This window comes from Arachis duranensis, chromosome 10, assembly GCF_000817695.3.
Source record: "Arachis duranensis cultivar V14167 chromosome 10, aradu.V14167.gnm2.J7QH, whole genome shotgun sequence".
In the NCBI taxonomy this organism is placed as follows: domain Eukaryota; kingdom Viridiplantae; phylum Streptophyta; class Magnoliopsida; order Fabales; family Fabaceae; genus Arachis; species Arachis duranensis.
Window position 1 is genome coordinate 103,588,500 of NC_029781.3, and position 16,893 is coordinate 103,605,392.

Below are 16,893 nucleotides of genomic sequence, written 5' to 3' on the forward strand. Positions count from 1 at the left end.
TTCATTGATTATCTATCAATTAAGTAAACTTAGTAGGCATTTGTTTGAAGGTTAAGAAATATATTTCAAGAATTTATATGCTTAGAAATATTATATTTGGAATTATTACATTTGGATATTATAAAAAACTTATTTTATTTGAGAGGCATGCTATGACAAGATATTTGTATACTTCTATATACATGCATTTATATCTCAGAACAGTGTTATCTGAACTTGGAAATTGACCTTCATTGAATCTGTAAAGAACAAGTGTGCTAGGCTCACAAGAGTAGGTCATCAAGAAAAGGACTACTGAATGGTAACTTGATAACTCCACTAGCAACTAGTAGTGACATAATCCAAATTGGTAGCATCAATTGGAAAATAAACTTGAGAATTCCTTTGCCTGCAGCAATTTAAATGTTTGAAGAAAACAAGTCATAAGCATTGGTCCACATTAACATTATTTTTTTTTTTTTTTTTGCTAAAATTCTTTCTTGTAAAAGTCACTAATAATTGATAACATAACATGATATTACTCTTTTCAAAACCTTAAACTCAGAGGAGAAAGCATATGAATGATTATATCTCTGACAAATTTGACAAAATATCAAAAATCAATAGTAGACTGAATAGTTTGGTCGAACTTTTTGGATAATTTTATTGATTTGGTAATTAATTTTTACGCGTACAAATAGTATTTTTGTAAAATTAATATTATAAAAAAATGAGAAAGTGAAAATGGAATACCCGATTTTTGAAATCGAGGCTCAGCATTAGTAAGAAGCCACTCGCCAGTTGTTCTGATTTTCTTCTCCACTGGCCCTTCAAATGCTTGGCCCAAGAACAAGTCGAACACTGACTTCCTCACGTCCGAATCTCTGTTCATTCATTATAAACCAAAATTAAGAATGAATGAGTTAAGAAGAAGGCGGAAACTCACTTGCAGTTATCTTCACGGGAAGATGATATTTAAAAACTATTAGATAATTTAGTAATATTTGACTAAATTATCATGTAACAGTTTTCGACACTGCATATGAGTCTTCACCAAATTGAAGGAAGAAGAAGAAGAGCATGCCCCGCTTGTTCGCCATCTCTAAAGCTTCCAGCACCAACAATGCGTTCAATTTGGATTACAGTGGGTTTTGGTGGTCTTCGAGGCCCAACTTTTCTTCTCTTGGACGAAGAAGAAGAAGGAGGAGGAGGAATAGGAACATCGTTATTGGGTGAAGAAGCAAGAATTGTTTTGTTTATGGGAATAATATTCGATAAGCAAAGCATCTTCATCATGCATACAATAAAGTAGTGATGTGATGAACGTTGTTCTTCAAATTAGCATATGCATGTTTAGAACTTCAACTTGCAATTTGGATAAGATATAACAAACGGGATTCAAAATATCTGCACCACTTGTCTGTTTTTTTTTTTTTTTTAATGCTATCACTTTGTTTGTGACAACTGAGAAATCAAAATGGAAAATTCATTTATAGAGAGACATGTAAATTTTTTTTTATTATCCACAACATTTCATCAACTTCTATTTAAGCGTTTGTTACTAACCATTAACGTAAACAAGGTGGTATTCGAACTTGACTAATAAGCTAGTGTATTTATTATTTACAAAATAAATACAATTTATTTTCTTTATCAAAAATGTTAAGACTATAGTTGGTAAAAAAATGTAAATATTAGATAATAAATTATAATTTAAATGACATAATCTCTCTAAATTTACTTAAAAAAATTGTGGGTTTAAATTTTTCTAAAAAATTTTAAATAATTTATATTTATATTTTAATAAATATATAATAAGTATATTAAAACTTAAATTTCGTATAGATTAACTGACGTGTCAGCTTAGACTAAAACTAAAATTGCTTAAACTAATTATTTAAATAAAAAAATAAATGGTAGAACTCGTTTTATTTGTTATTTGATTATTTCAACATTATTTTATCATCAACACAAGAATTTAACCTTTTCTAGCTGAAAGCACATTTATATTAGCTAGTGAATTCTCATCCACTAATTCTTAAAGGTGTATTCATTATCTAAGCATGCCATTCCCTAGATTTATGTATAGATTTTTTTGTTTTAATTCTTTCTTTTATCCTTATATTGATCTTGTGTTGTTTTTGTTCTTTCTTTTTTCTCTCTCTTCTCTCTTTTTATCTGTGTATTAAGTTAGAGTTTTGGGAGAGTTGTCTTAATTTACATGTTATTTTTTACACCTCTTTACTATATATATCTCTTTTACTATTTTTTTTTAAACAATGGAAGCTTAACACATGAAAGTGAAGCATAAAACAGACAAATACAAAAGCAAATCTAAACACAAAGGTTAACAATCTTATGTTATCTTCGGCATTGCCATCAACAAACAGTAGGATCAATACCAGTCCATTCCTTATAGCTTAAAAACGTCCTGTTTTGTATGACATCAACATTTACCTCTTTTATTGTTGAAAATTCTATTGTTGTATTCCAACCAGATGTTTCAAATAACTGCAAAAAACTCAGTCAGCCACCCTTCTACTCCTCTTTTCTATTAGGCGTTCCATTCCAACTCTCAAACAAGACTTTAATGCTTCCTGGGACAGCCCAAGGTCTATGCAACCATCTTAACCAGACGCACCACACTTGCCACGTAAACTCACAGAACACAAACAAATGATGAACACATTCAATCTCCTTTTTACACAAGACACAAATGCTATCATGTTGGTGAATTACGCCTAATCTACTGAACCTTTCTTTAGTATTCACTCTACCCACTAAAACAAACCAACCAAACAGCTCAATCCTAGGCGGAACCAACCCTTTCCAAATCGGACTTGTGAAGCTATAACTCGTAATCTCCTCCGAAAGGGTCTCCGATTGCAACACCTGCAAAAAAGAGTTAGTAGAAAAAATACATTTATTATCAAATTTTCAAACAAGATTATCTTCTCTGTCAGCTGCTAGCTTCACTAGTCTTAACCTATCATGAAGTTGGTGAACTAGTTTCAACTCCCATTGAAACAACTCTCTCCTCTAATAAAAATTTCAAATCCACTCTAACCCATCCCATAACCCACAATCCCCTATCACAGATCCTTGTTGGTTTGAAACAGAGAAGAGTCTTAGAAAACTCGCTTTCAGATGACCACCCTGGACCCAGTTATCTTCCCAAAATAGTGTCCTTCGTCTATTACCAACTTCCATTGTCAGTCCACTAATAATTTTTTTCTTTTACCAGCTGTGCTTTTATATTCAACTGACAGATGTCTTTTCAGGGCCACCCTTTACCGGTAGAATCTAACTAGGAAGCATAACCTTAGGATTCAAATTGTTACACGAACAGATAGTCTTCTTCCATAACAGACAATCTTCCTTGAAAAACTGCCACCATCACTTAAACAACAGTGCTGTGTTCCTGAGCACCGCATCCCCGACCCCCAATCCTCCAGCCTTTTTAGGTGCCTGAACCACTTCCCACTTCACTAGAGGTATACCATTGTTACCATCCTCCTTACACCACAAGAATCTCCTTTGTAAGGCAACCAACATGTCAGCAACCGCTTTCGACATCTTGTATAGGCTAAGGTAATATACCGGCAAGATATTCAACACTGATTTAATAAGAACTAGCTTGCTTGCTTTGTTTAAAACCTTTGCTTTCCATAAGCTGAGCTTCTCTTCCACCTTATCTATGACCGGTTTCCAAGTCTTCACCAAACGCGGGTTCGCTCCTAGAGAAATCCCAAGATATCTAACAGGTAGAACAACTTGCTTGCACTCTAGGAGGCCACACACATGTCTACCCACTCCTGCTCACAGTTAACTGAGATCAGATTCGACTTATCAAAGTTTATGCTCAGACCCGACATCAGCTCAAAACAGCGCAATAACCTCTTATAATTCACAATTGTCTCTGTCTCCGGAGGGTAAAACAAGATAGTGTCATCTGCAAATTAGAGATGTGACAGTTCAATATGATCTCTCCCGACCAGTAACGGAGTAATACGCTCATTCCTTATAGCTTCTCCCAACATCCTATGCAACACATCCACCACAAGAACAAACAGAAGAGGAGACAATGGATCTCCTTGTCTTAGACCCCTCTCCATCTTAAACAGCTTGGATGGTGATCCATTCACTATTACTAACATAGTGGCTGTACTCACACATCCAAGCCAAAACCTTAGAAATCACCTTATAGACACACCCCACTATACTAATCGGCCGAAAGTCCTTGATTTCATTGGCACCCACAAATTTCGGAGCTAACGTCACCTACGTGACATTCGCATCAGTTGGTAGCTTCACACTTTGGAAGAACCCCATCACTGCTGCAGTGAACTCCTGACCAATCTCTTCCCAACATTGTTTGATGAAGTTCATATTGAACCCGTCGCTACCTGGGGCTTTAGAAGATTCACAGTCTGAAACTGCCTCCCTAATTTTCTCCACCGACGGCATAACTTCCAAGGCCTCAGCCTCAACTCCATCAATCTGCCTCACCAAACCCTCCCGAAACCCAATTCTCAGAACATATTCTTGCCGATACAAGTCCTTATAGAACCCTCTAACTGCAACCTTTATCCTAGATTGATTTCGCACAATCCGGCCATGAATCCTTAGAGCGTCGATCCTGTTATTCCTTCTTCTTGCCGAGGCGATGTTATGGAAGTATCTAGTATTCCTATCCATGTTCCTAGCATGCTGCGACCTAGACATCTGCTTCCAGTGAATCTCCTTCCGAGCATACCACTTTTCACAAAAGCTCACCAACGCCTTCCTTCTAGCTTCTGTCGTTCCATCATAAGTGCCATCACTCACCTGGTTATCAATCCTCTTAATCTCCTCCTCCAGCAACAGTAATCTCCTATCCATGTCTCCAAAGTTATCCTTGTGTCATTTTCACAAAGGTACCGTCAAGGCCTTTAGCTTACAAGTAAATTAAGCATCCCTCAAATTCCTCCATTCATTTTTAACCATCCTCTGAAAATCCTCATGCGTAAACCACTCAATATTGACCAGAACCCTATCAATTCGACTGCACGAATGACCCCTGAACCACGTGAACTTTCTATCATTAAGAGGTAAGTTCACCAACTGCATATCATGTACCCAATCCCTAAACTCTTCCGCTGACGCCAGCAGATTACTCGCCCCTTTGTGTTCTTTGATCTGTAATATCTCATTAAAGTCCCCAAACAAGCAGAAAGGGACCTAATACAGACCCACAATATAGCTCAACTCCTCCCGTACCACCCGCTTTTCCTCCCTCCCAAATGCCCCGTACTCCAAACAATACGCACAATTAAAATTATTTTTCATCAACACACCTTCAACTGATAGATTTAAATATCGCATCATCTCACATTAAAAGCAAGCCTCACGAAGCTCCTTTAGACTCCACATACTCCCACCCCACAGTACTGTACCCCAAATTTGAGCAACATCAAACTTAGAGATCACCTCCCTTTTTGTTTCAATCAAGCCTAACATGTTTAGTTTATAATTTATCTTCAAAGATTTCACCATACTCAATTTACCACCCCCCTCAACTCCCGAATATTCCAGCAACTCAAAATCATTTACACAAATTTTTACTCACCTTACTGTGATTTTTAGGACGACTCCTTTACACTTTTTTTATGTTTTGCCATCTTTTTCGTCACTGCTAATTTTTGATTTTGAGCTTACAAAATTGCCATGATATCTTCTTCTTCATCATATAGAACAATATCCGACTCTATTGCCAAAGCCCAAATTTCCTCATTTTCCTTCATCTGTTCTTCTTTTGTTAATCTGTCATCTGTCCCATTTCCACTGTCTGTCCTTCTTATTCTTCGATTTGATGATAATGGCGACTATGAAGATTTTGGATTAGATATTGGATGTTAGTAGGTATAGATAAATTTAGGGTTTATACGGGGTATTTTGAATGTTCGATTTTAAATATTTATTAGCTGTTTTCTTTCTTTTTTTTTTCTCCCAAATTAAAAAGTTTAACTATTTCAAAAATTTAAGTTTCTCAGTTGTATCCTGTTAGATATTCCCTCCCCATTTTCTTTTATCTTGTGTATATCTTTATTGAAATATGATATATTTTTTATTGGAAATATAATTATACAAAAAGCCTACTAAAATGAGAATTAGTTGAAGAATCTTCACTTAACAAACAAATTGTTACACCTTATATACTATGTACTCTTTATGTACTTTCACTAAAAAAATTATAATAAAAAATCTTTTTCGAATGAAAAATTCTTTTAAAAAATATTTGTTGAATTATTACATTATAATAGTCAATGATGTTCATCCCAATAAACTGAACTTCACCAATCAGCTTCCCTGTTTCAGTCATCAGGGTGTAATCCTTAGACTCAAGAGGAGACATGTAAATTGAAGTATTAATCAAAATATCTTAATGTTTTCGACATCAACGTCAGGGTTGTATCTGAAATCTCCATCTTCGTCTACATTCTGTTGAATTATTATACCTTATATATTATGTATTTTTTATGTACTCTTACTAAAAAAATTACAAGAAAAAAATCCTCTTGAAATACAAATTTTTTAAAATATTTGTTGAATTATTACATCTTATATACTATATACTCTTTACATACTTTTACTATAAAAATTATAATGATAAGTCTATTATTAATAAAAAAATAATCTAAATAACAGATAGCGTTGTCAAAAAGCGAGGAACAGATCCAAAACCAAATCAACATAATAAGAGAAATTGTCACAAAGAAGAGTGAAATCCTTAATTAACTGGATTTGGTGGCAATAGCCAGGAACTGAAAATTCAAAAAACAAAAAAGAGAAATAAAAAAGAAAGCTCAAGTAAATAAAAGAGAAATAAAATTGAGATTTAAGCTGAAGTAAGAAGAAGAGAAGAAGAGAAAAATTTACGAAGAAATAGAAATCTAGAAGAGTTTTGCGCGACTGTGTGCGAATTCAAATTAAGTGTAATCCTTAAGGGTAAATTATATATGCGCTGAGTGTTTAAATTTAAGTATAATTCTGTTGGATGAAACGGAAATAAAAGTCCAATATCTATAATCTATAATAATATATAAATGAGTTCTATGGTGTAAAAAAAGAAAAAATTTCTACACTTATAGATATGTGTTGATTGATTGAAGAGTTAACAAGTGTTTAGAGAAAGAAACAAAATTTGTGCTCTTTACAGAAATATTATTAAAAAATATCTTTTTTAGCATAGAGTTTAGGTGAGTAATTATTTTCATTATAACTAATTATGTTGACATAATAATAGACTTTATTATAAATTGGATTTTTTTTAATTATTGTTCGAAAAATAACGACTGTGATTTATTATACTAAAAAAATTACAAATTGTCAAACCAATAAAAGAAATACATGTATCAAATATTAACCATTTAATCCAAATTTATTTTTTATTTACAAAATATATAGTAAATTAGTTTATATGACAATATTGTTTAAAAATAAACGGTTGTATGATATATCTAATAAAAAAAACTTGTATCATATGTTTTATATTATTAAATTGTCTTAGAAGTATGTTTACCGTCACAAAATTTAAAAATTATAAATAATAATATAATAAGTGATATTTTTTATTGTTAATTATTAATTTAATTAAATGTATTTAGTAAATTTAGATGCTAGTAAAAATTAGTGTAATTTATTTTATTTTAATAATAAAAAGATCATTCAGTATGCATTGCTCGTAATTTAAAAAAATTAGTTACAAATAGATATTGTTAGTATGACTAATTATGTAATATGTAAACCGTAGTTTTGGAATACATTACAATTGTATTTTGGCTTACAATATAATATAATGAATATGTCTTTTATTTGGGGTTTATTTACTCTATTGATCTCTATAATTTTACGAAATTTTTAATTAGGTCTATATATATATATATATCTCTATACAATTAAATCAATTACTATTAAGAAAAATCTAATTAAAAAAAAATTGGTGCAGAGACCAAATTAAAAAAAAGTATAAAAACTTAATTAAAAATTTTACAAAACTATAGAAATCAACAAAATAATTAAATCTTTATTTGAATTTAACAAAATTTACTATAATTGTAATAATAATAATAAATATGGATTAAAAATAAAAATAATAAGTTAGTTTATTAAAATATTAAGATGATTCAAAGTTCAAACAAAATAAAATATATAAACTGAAACCTTTTTTTGTAGTTGTTAAAGATTGATAAAAAAAATAATTTTGTAGCGAGGTTTATCATCATCTTATTAAATTTAATTTTAATTAGTATAATTAGTCAATCAAAATTTTGAATTAACTACTTGCGGAAAAAACAAGGCCTTGTACTTCTCCTGTAAAGAGTTCAGATTTTGTCTCCATTTAAACATTTGTCAAATTCTCCAATAAACTAACACATACCTATAGATGTAGAAACTCTCTTTTTTCTATACTATAGAACTCATCTAATATATAAAGTGAATAGAAAAGTTTGGTATTCAATTCTATTTTTCTATTTTACTCTTTATAAATTAAAACTAAGTATCCAATCATATTTTATAAACTGTACTTTAATTATATAACTCCTCCATTAACCTAGGCTGGAGCTATGCAACTGCTAACATAATAAACTCCTCCACTTGCCTACGTTATAATAAAAAACAAAAATGAAAAATTTAATAAATAAAAAATTAATAATAATAATGTTGGTATTTAATACTCTCATATTTTGTAACAAAATTAATCAAATTAATATTCAATGTTTATTATATATTTGAGTATTAATGTTTAATTTTAGATAAAAAAATTATATATACACGATGTATTGCTTAATCAAACAATACATTAAACAATATAAGAATTATAAAGTTAACAATATAAAATGTTAAAATTAAAGTTTGGTGTCTAACTTTTTCGGACATCATTCATCCTGAATAATAATATAAATATAATATATATATATATATATCATTATAAATTTAAGTGAATAGATATATTTTATAGAGTAACAACTATGAAATAAAAATAAATTTATTACTCTAACTTATGAAAAAATTTAATGAGTACTCTTTAAGTCATGCTTTTATTTATTATACATTTATTATGAAAAAATGTATTCATACTTTAAACTAATGTAGAGTTCGAGTTAAAGAATTAAAAATTAAAGAATATGCAAATATGCATTTGCATTCTTATATTAAAAAATAAATGAAATTCCTTCATATACAAATACTATTTTATATAAGATAATTATAGAAATCTCTTAATTACTCCCAATTCAATCCGTTGATCCAGCATAACACACAAAACTTGATAAAATATTAAACCGTACTTTTAAATTAAAATTGATCAAAATAATTTTATAATCAAAATAAAATATATATATTAAAATAATAAATCAATATAACATAATAATTTTTAATATATTTTAATTTAATTTTTTTATTTTTTATTTTTATTTATGTTCGCATATTTTAGAATTTTGATAATAATAAATATTGTTTAAAATTTAAAAATAAAATCAGGATATATCTCACTTCAATACAAATACAACTGTTAAAAAAGAATACAAAGATATTCATATTTTATTTAATGAATTTAAAAATGCACGGCATAAATAAGATTAATTCTTTTTCTTATAAAATTTTTATCCAATAAAAAAAATTAACCAATGATAAAATTTGATAATGGTAAAATGTATTTTAATTTGAAAAAAAATGTAAATACTATATTAAATATTACAAGTTAATGGATAAACAACTTTCAAATTTTCGAATTAAAGACATTTATCGAATAACCAATTCAAGTACTAACTATTAAAAAATGTTACTATATTAACCCAAAACAATAATCATGAAACACCTAGCAAAATTTATTACTAAAAAAATATATCTTAATTTTATAACATTAAATAGATAATAAATACTTGATAAGATAAAGAGATAGCAACATAAAGTCGTAAACACAAAAAACAAAGATAAATTACAGTATAATAAATAAACTATTTTATAAAAATATTTTTGCATTCTTAATTAATAAAATATTTATCATATTATCAATTTATGGTAACAAATTAAAAAAATAAATTAAAATATGTCACATATTAATGGACAAAATTTAAATTTGTGAAAAAAATAAAATACAATAGAAGCATAGAAAAAATAATTTGTTTTATAATAAAGATCTATTATATTGAATGCACTAAAATTACACAAAATTAAAATAATTAAAATCATTGAATATTTTGTTTTACGCAATTAAAGTTAATTTTTATTATGATAACTAATAATTCTCTCACGAGTTTAAATAATGCTTATTATCTGTGTTGCTCTTTATAAATATAGGTATGAAAATATATGGTAATAGAGCTGGTCCAAATAACATATTCCTACCTGATTAGTATCTTATATGCTTAAAACACGTAAAAACGTTGATATAAATTAATTTACTTATACATTAAATCTTCTTAACATAGAGGATTAACAAAATTAACTAACTTAATTTACACGATTTATTTTATTGCCGAGCATTAATTTTTTATTTTTTCAAAAAAATATACAACATATAAAGTTTGTATTTTTTTCTAAGTGTAGGTAGACCATTGCTGTTACTCATTCAATGCCTCAACCAAATTCTTATCATAAACCAACCTCAAACAATGCTAGAAGCCATGCAAATATGAATGGTCGATGCTCTATTTATATCTCTAATATTTTATCATCATCATATAATATTCATTTAAAATATTTTTTGTATCGAATAAATATAAAGATTTGTTATTGTACACTACTATATAAAATGTCTAATGACAAATAAAATTATGAATTTAATAAAAAATAATTTTGCAAAAAATAATTAGAACAATTTACCTAAATAAAATGATTGGGAGAAATAAAACAGAGGTCAGAATACACAAGCTATATGCGAAGTTGGAGGTTGGTGTCGATAGTTCTGGGACATCAGCTCCGGTTCATAGCTCGACTAGCATGGACGGTGCGTCTAGTTCGACGCCTGCGGCCGCTCCAAATGTTTCGCAGGTTGCATCCCCTTCCTTTGCGGCTGATTTAGATCGTACGGAGGCAGTTGCTTTTGTACTGTTTGAAAATCGTGGGGTCCGACAGCAGACATATGAGGTGGATACTGGTCATGGCATTATTCACGATGTTCAAGGGTTTGGGGAACTGATCGAGTTGAGAATGTAATGCGGGACGATGACTCAGACCAGAATTGGGGACAGCGATGATGACACAAGTGCCAATCCACATACACAGCATGGCCCTTCAAGTTCTGGCACACAGCAGTACCCTCCGCACTTCTCCTCTCTAAACTTGGAGGCTTTGGAAAAACAGGCAAACAGAGGTGCTACTATTGGGGTTCTTTTACAGAGTTTCAGATTGGGCAATCATTCCGTAATAAAGATTAAGCTGTTTTGAGTGTGAAGGACTATAGCATCCGTCGAGGTGTTGAGTACAGAGTCTTAGAGTCGGATCATCTGAAGTATTATGGGAAACGCAAGGAGTTCGGCAAGGGTTGTAATTGGCTGATTCGCATATCGCTTCGTGCACGAAATGGCACTTGGGAGGTTAGGAGGTAAAATGACACTAAATCTGTTACAATTTTTACGCATCTCTCCTATCCGCCCACCAGTTTTATATTACGATAATCAAAGTGCTCTTCATATTGCTGCTAATCCAGTTTTTCATGAACGAACCAAACATTTAGAGGTCGATTGTCACTTGGTTACCTGGAGTGATGAAACTTCTCCCCATTTCTTATTCTGGCCAATTAGCTGACATTTTCACAAGGAGGCCACTCCGATAAAGATGTTTAAAACGTCTTTTTTTTAAAGATGTTTTTTTATTAATTAAAATTTAATACATATAATTGATTAAATTATGTTATTTTTGTCAAAATTAGATGAGACAAATTAATTTGGCCAAAAAATCGATAAACCAAATCTTAAATCGATCTAAATTAATATTATTTTTTATAAAAAATAACTATAATAACCTTATTATAGAAAATGACTAAAATATTCTTATTATATATATTTTTTAATTTTAAAAACCCGAAATTCTAACTCTATAACTGCACATAAAAAAGAAAAAGGTTAAAATTTATGATTCTTAATATATATAAAAAAGAATATTTTAATCATTTTTTTATAATAGGAATATTATAATTACTTTTTATAAAAAATATTAATTTAGACCGATTTAAGATATAATTTATCGATTTTTTAGTCAAATCAATTTATCTGACATAATTTTAATAAAAATAATATAGTTTAATGAATTATATATATTGAATTTTAATTTTTTAAAAATATCTTTAAAAAAAGATGTTTTAAGGATTTTTATCTAACTCTCTTTTCACAAAATCTTTGTCTCCTCAACTATTTTATCTTAATCTCAATAAGCTTGGAATTCTCGATATCTTTTATCCTCCAGCGTGCGAGGACATATTAAACCATTTTTCTACCTTAGCATCAATAAAGAAGTCTTACGACTCATAAATTCAGTCCAAAAAAATTCATAAATTTAATTTTAATTTTAGCCCTTGTTATCGTATCTTATCTTTATATTATCATCTTATCTTATTTTTATTTTTATCTTTTGTAGTCAATACTTTATATATATATTTAGTTTTACTTTTATAATTCAATTCATCAAGAAATTCATAATAAATTATTCTTTATCTTTGCGTACTGTGTACTCTTTCAATTTTGCTATATTGTGGAGTTTCCTCGTAAGTATGAAGGGTACGATTCCTGATGATGTTGATGCTGATGCTGATGCTGTTCCGAGGAAGGGGAAGGTTGTCACGACAAAACCACCACCTATCCTTCCGGACGAGCTCATAGAGGAAATCCTGCTGAGGATACCGGCGAGGTCTCTCGTTCGATTAAGGAACAGCGTCTGCAGTTCATGGAGAACCCTAATTTCCAGTTCTCAATTTGCCAAGGACCACCTTCGACGTTCAATGGCGGTGGATCCAGCCTTGACCCACCCGCGTATTGCCTGTTATGGCCAAACCTACTTATACCCCACAATCGGAGTGTTTTCCGTACGATCTGTGATGGGGAACCCTCCCCGTGAACCCACTAAAGTAGTTCCCTATGACTATGAGGGAAGCTTCCGCCTCATCATTGGCTCTTGCAATGGATTGATGTGCTTGCACGATGAAGAGGGCCAGGCCATGCTGTGGAACCCCTGCACTGGATTCACTTCTCAGCCGCTTGAAATTGGATGTCTCCTCTCCATTTGCGGATTCGGTTATGATCATGTGAATGACAAGTATAAGCTTTTCGCAGTTGTGAAAAAGAAATCAGGCGAATCCGTCTCCAGAATGTTTACATTCGGCCCAAATTCTACCTGGAGAACAATCCAGGATTTCCCCCATAAACTTGGTGACCGCAATTACAGAGGTTCTATGGTGGATCTTGTAGGGCTTTTTGTAAGTGGCACTGGCACTCTTAATTGGCTTTTTCACCGCTATCTTAGTTTTGTGTGGGTTCTTTCCCTTGACTTGGTCAAAGAGACTTATAGTCAGTTTTCCCTTCCCAGCAGGGATTCAGATGATGATCACCGGGTGGCTCCCCAATTGGGTATCTTGAGGGATACTCTTGCGGTTTGTTATGAGACTAAGAAAACTCATTGGACTGTTTGGTTGATGAAGGACTATGGAGTTCCTCAGTCTTGGACTAAATTGGCCATAATCCCCCACCACCCGCGACTCGATCGTCGTCCTTCAAGCCTACGGCCTATATACATGTTGAAAAATGTTCTTCTTGTGTTTACTCCGTGTGGCGAGTTTGTTTTATGTAACTTAAATGATGGCAGCATAGATTTTCCTAATATTGACAGCTCCAGTGATTACATGCCCAGACCTCGTCCTTTAACTCAGTACTCATATGAAAGGATCTTTCAACTCTATCATGAAAGCTTAGTTTCACCGTCGCACTTTGGTCTTCCAAGTTGCTCATCTGAGATGCGGCTAATGAAGCCAAGCCTATAATCTCTTAAAGATGGTTTCCTACACTATCTCTTGAGTCCATAACTTTATTATGATTAATGTAGTGCCTTGTTTTTTTGTATTTTATAGACTCTGGCTTCATGTTTAATGTTTTTTAATTAGGTTCCTTATGAATATCGATCTTCGTTTGCTTTAGTTAGAATATGTATTTATCATGAAATGCTATATAATTGATGTTTTGTATCGGTTCGATTTGACAAAATTGCGAGTGCAACATGGGAATATGTCAACTATAGAGATTAGTTTATCAAATAAACCTTTTCGTTATCATTAATTAGAATATAAGAACGATTCAATCAATAATAAGCTTATATGCCAATCATGGCCTTCCTAAGATGGTGAAAACAAAACCGTGTTCATGACAATTTGATTAAGAGTTTTAGTTCATTTGTATGCTGTGCTCTGAAGTTTCCAAGAGACATTTAGAATGAAAACAGGTTTAAATCTTATGTTTTTGTTTATTGCATGCTGATGTGAATAAAGGTGAATATGTAAGTACACTCCTAACAAAATCATTTACATTTTGAATTTCAAATAAAACTAGTATTCATTTTTCAACCAGAATAATCAATGTCTACAAACTACTTTGAGTCTGAATAAGGATATAAATACATTGCTATGATCGAAACATTGTGGCATTCACTTCTCGGCATGCTACAGTGCTACTCTCTTGACAAGCTATACCCTCATGCATGCCTTTGAGACATTAGCACGTTACTATCACTTGGCAGATACACAAAATGTATAACAAATCATTCATTCAATGAATTTCTTCAATGATCTCACAATGATCTATAATCCTTCACCATTAAAATTTCGCTGCATAATTTTCGTGGCACTTGCTCTATCTTTGTTCCCTCTTGCCATGCTTGACCTATACAAACCCCTAGACATATATGACGGATATATATAACAAGTTGATCGATGAAAGGGTAAGGATGTTTAACTGCAAATACCAGAGACAACCGAAATTAAATAGCACCTTAAACGATGCATAGCCACCCTGTTTGTTATATGTTGTATAATCACATAACAGAATAAGAAACCTATGAAGTGGTAAAAGGGTCACCAAGAAAACAATAACACAGTAGTAGACCATGCTGAACTCTATCATAGAGAAGTTTAGAGTAAAATTATGGGCAAGTTTAGAATTCAGGTAATGGTATGATAATAGTATGAAGATGCAATACGAACGTACAGTCATAAACACATTGTATGAAAGAAACAAATCCTGTGAGTCACGCACTCTATAATCCTCGACTCTTCTGCTGCCTCCAGAGCTACCGTCAATCCAATGTGCTCGAAGCCTACACTCGCCTTCGAAAAGTCGCGAAGTGACCTTTCCTTAGCTATTTTTTTATGAATAATAGATTTATTATTGTAATTTTTTCAGTGAGAGTACATAGTACATAGTACATATTACCATATTGTGTTTTATAAACTCTGTCTAACTGTCTTCATGTTTAATGTTTTTAATTAGGTTCCTTGTAAATATCGATCTTCGTTTGCTTTAGTTAGAATATGTATTTATCATGAAATGCTATATTAGTTTTTGAATGCATTTTGGAAGAAAGCAAACCTAATATTTTTATTCTTTCTGCTGAGAAAGCTAATCCTACCATTCTATTATAATGCACAGCCTACATGAGTAAGACAGAGTGATAAAGGTTTAGTACAGAAATTTCTACTTAGCTGATCATATCACCAAGATGATGATGACAAACTATTACATAACACCAAACAACATCAATCTCACATATGCATAAACTCCTAATTTTCATTTATTTCCATATATCGCTATCATTGACGTATTCTGCACAAAAGCATTGGATAGTATCTGCCTCAATTGTCTTCAGTCACCAGAGCAACAACTTGTAGTAGCCTCATCCATCGCTAAATGTTTAGCCCCCACACGATATCGAATTGCTCCAGAAAATCACGGTAGTCAGTGATGTTCATCCCAATAAACTGTATTTTACCAATTAGCTTCCCGATTTCAGTCATCAGGGTGTAATCCTTAAACTTAAGAAGAAACCTGCAAATTGAAGTATTAGTCAAAATATCTTAATATTTTCGAGATAAACAATTCAACAAAATAATTTACCTTTTGAGTAATAGAAAAGGGCAGGAATTGCTCATCATGAGGTATTCAACATCGTTATATTCCAAATCTCCATCTTCATCTACATTCTGCTCATCTTCATCTATCTCCTCGGTCCTTTCTTTTTTATTATTTGGAGACTTCCTCTTATTTCCGCTGGCAGTCTTGTTTCCCAGCCCAAGAACTTTATCATTGAAAATTAGTTGAAGAATTCTAAAACGAGAATTAGTTGAAGAATCCTCACTTAACAAGCAAATTATTACTCCTTATATACTATATATTTTGTGTACTCTCACTAAAAAAATTACAATGAAAAATTCTCTTCAAAAATATTTGTTGAGTTATTATACCTTATGTACTATATACTCTCACTAAAAAATTACATAATAAGTCTATTATTCATAAAAAAAATCTAGGTAACAGTTAGCGTTATCCAAAAGTGAAGAACAGATCCAAAAATAATTCGAACAGTTAAAATTTGAAATCAATCTTAGAAATAACCTGTTAGATAGTGGGTAGTTAGAAAAGAGGTAACGGTATTAATAGTGGGCAGTTTAATGATTTTCAAGTAAACGTGTTAAACTCTATCATTTAAAATGGACTAAAATTGATCAAACATATCCATTTTAATCTCTTCTACTAACCTTTTTATATACTAATTGCATGCCAAAAGCTTAGATTATTGATATTGATGGTTTCAGTGGCGTTGAATCTTAGCCCCTTTTTGCTTGATTATACTTTTTGGTCTTGGAGGAGACTTTTCTGTTTTTGTCTCGTTCCT

At 31.3% G+C, this 16,893-nt stretch overlaps 3 protein-coding genes across 5 annotated transcripts; 1 reads left to right on the forward strand and 2 right to left on the reverse strand.

Moving 5' to 3' along the window:
* Positions 1-41: 41 nt before the first annotated feature.
* Positions 42-1,343, reverse strand: LOC107471928 (probable NAD(P)H dehydrogenase subunit CRR3, chloroplastic). Its single transcript, XM_016091466.3, has 3 exons — positions 1,064-1,343; positions 733-863; positions 42-388 (listed from the first exon to the last, which is right to left on the reverse strand). The coding sequence occupies exons 1-3, from the start codon at positions 1,273-1,275 to the stop codon at positions 264-266; spliced, it is 468 nt and encodes a 155-aa protein (XP_015946952.1). The 5' UTR covers positions 1,276-1,343; the 3' UTR covers positions 42-263.
* A 2,917-nt stretch (positions 1,344-4,260) lies between these two features.
* Positions 4,261-4,860, reverse strand: LOC107471623 (uncharacterized). Its single transcript, XM_016091115.1, has one exon. It carries the CDS (start codon positions 4,858-4,860, stop codon positions 4,261-4,263), a length of 600 nt encoding a protein of 199 aa, XP_015946601.1.
* A 7,810-nt stretch (positions 4,861-12,670) lies between these two features.
* LOC107471624 (F-box/kelch-repeat protein At3g23880-like) lies at positions 12,671-14,285 on the forward strand. Of its 3 annotated transcripts, none has more exons than XM_052255130.1 (2): positions 12,671-13,432; positions 13,543-13,702. In XM_052255130.1, exons 1-2 carry the CDS (start codon positions 12,731-12,733, stop codon positions 13,555-13,557), a joined length of 717 nt encoding a protein of 238 aa, XP_052111090.1. In that variant the 5' UTR covers positions 12,671-12,730; the 3' UTR covers positions 13,558-13,702. The 3 variants fall into 3 exon arrangements, with proteins under 3 accessions (XP_052111090.1, XP_052111091.1, XP_015946602.1); XM_052255131.1 differs by having other exon boundaries at positions 13,546-13,702; XM_016091116.3 differs by having other exon boundaries at positions 12,671-14,285.
* Positions 14,286-16,893: the final 2,608 nt, after the last annotated feature.

Coding starts and splice junctions, on each gene's coding strand:
- LOC107471928 (XM_016091466.3), bottom strand. CDS start 1,275: ATGATGAAGATGCTTTGCTTATCGAATATTATTCCCATAAACAAAACA. Junction 864..1,063: donor AGAGATGGCGAACAAGCGGG/GCATGCTCTTCT, acceptor ATGAATGAACAG/AGATTCGGACGTGAGGAAGT. Junction 389..732: donor GCCTCGATTTCAAAAATCGG/GTATTCCATTTT, acceptor AAATTGCTGCAG/GCAAAGGAATTCTCAAGTTT.
- LOC107471623 (XM_016091115.1), bottom strand. CDS start 4,860: ATGGATAGGAGATTACTGTTGCTGGAGGAGGAGATTAAGAGGATTGAT.
- LOC107471624 (XM_016091116.3), top strand. CDS start 12,731: ATGAAGGGTACGATTCCTGATGATGTTGATGCTGATGCTGATGCTGTT.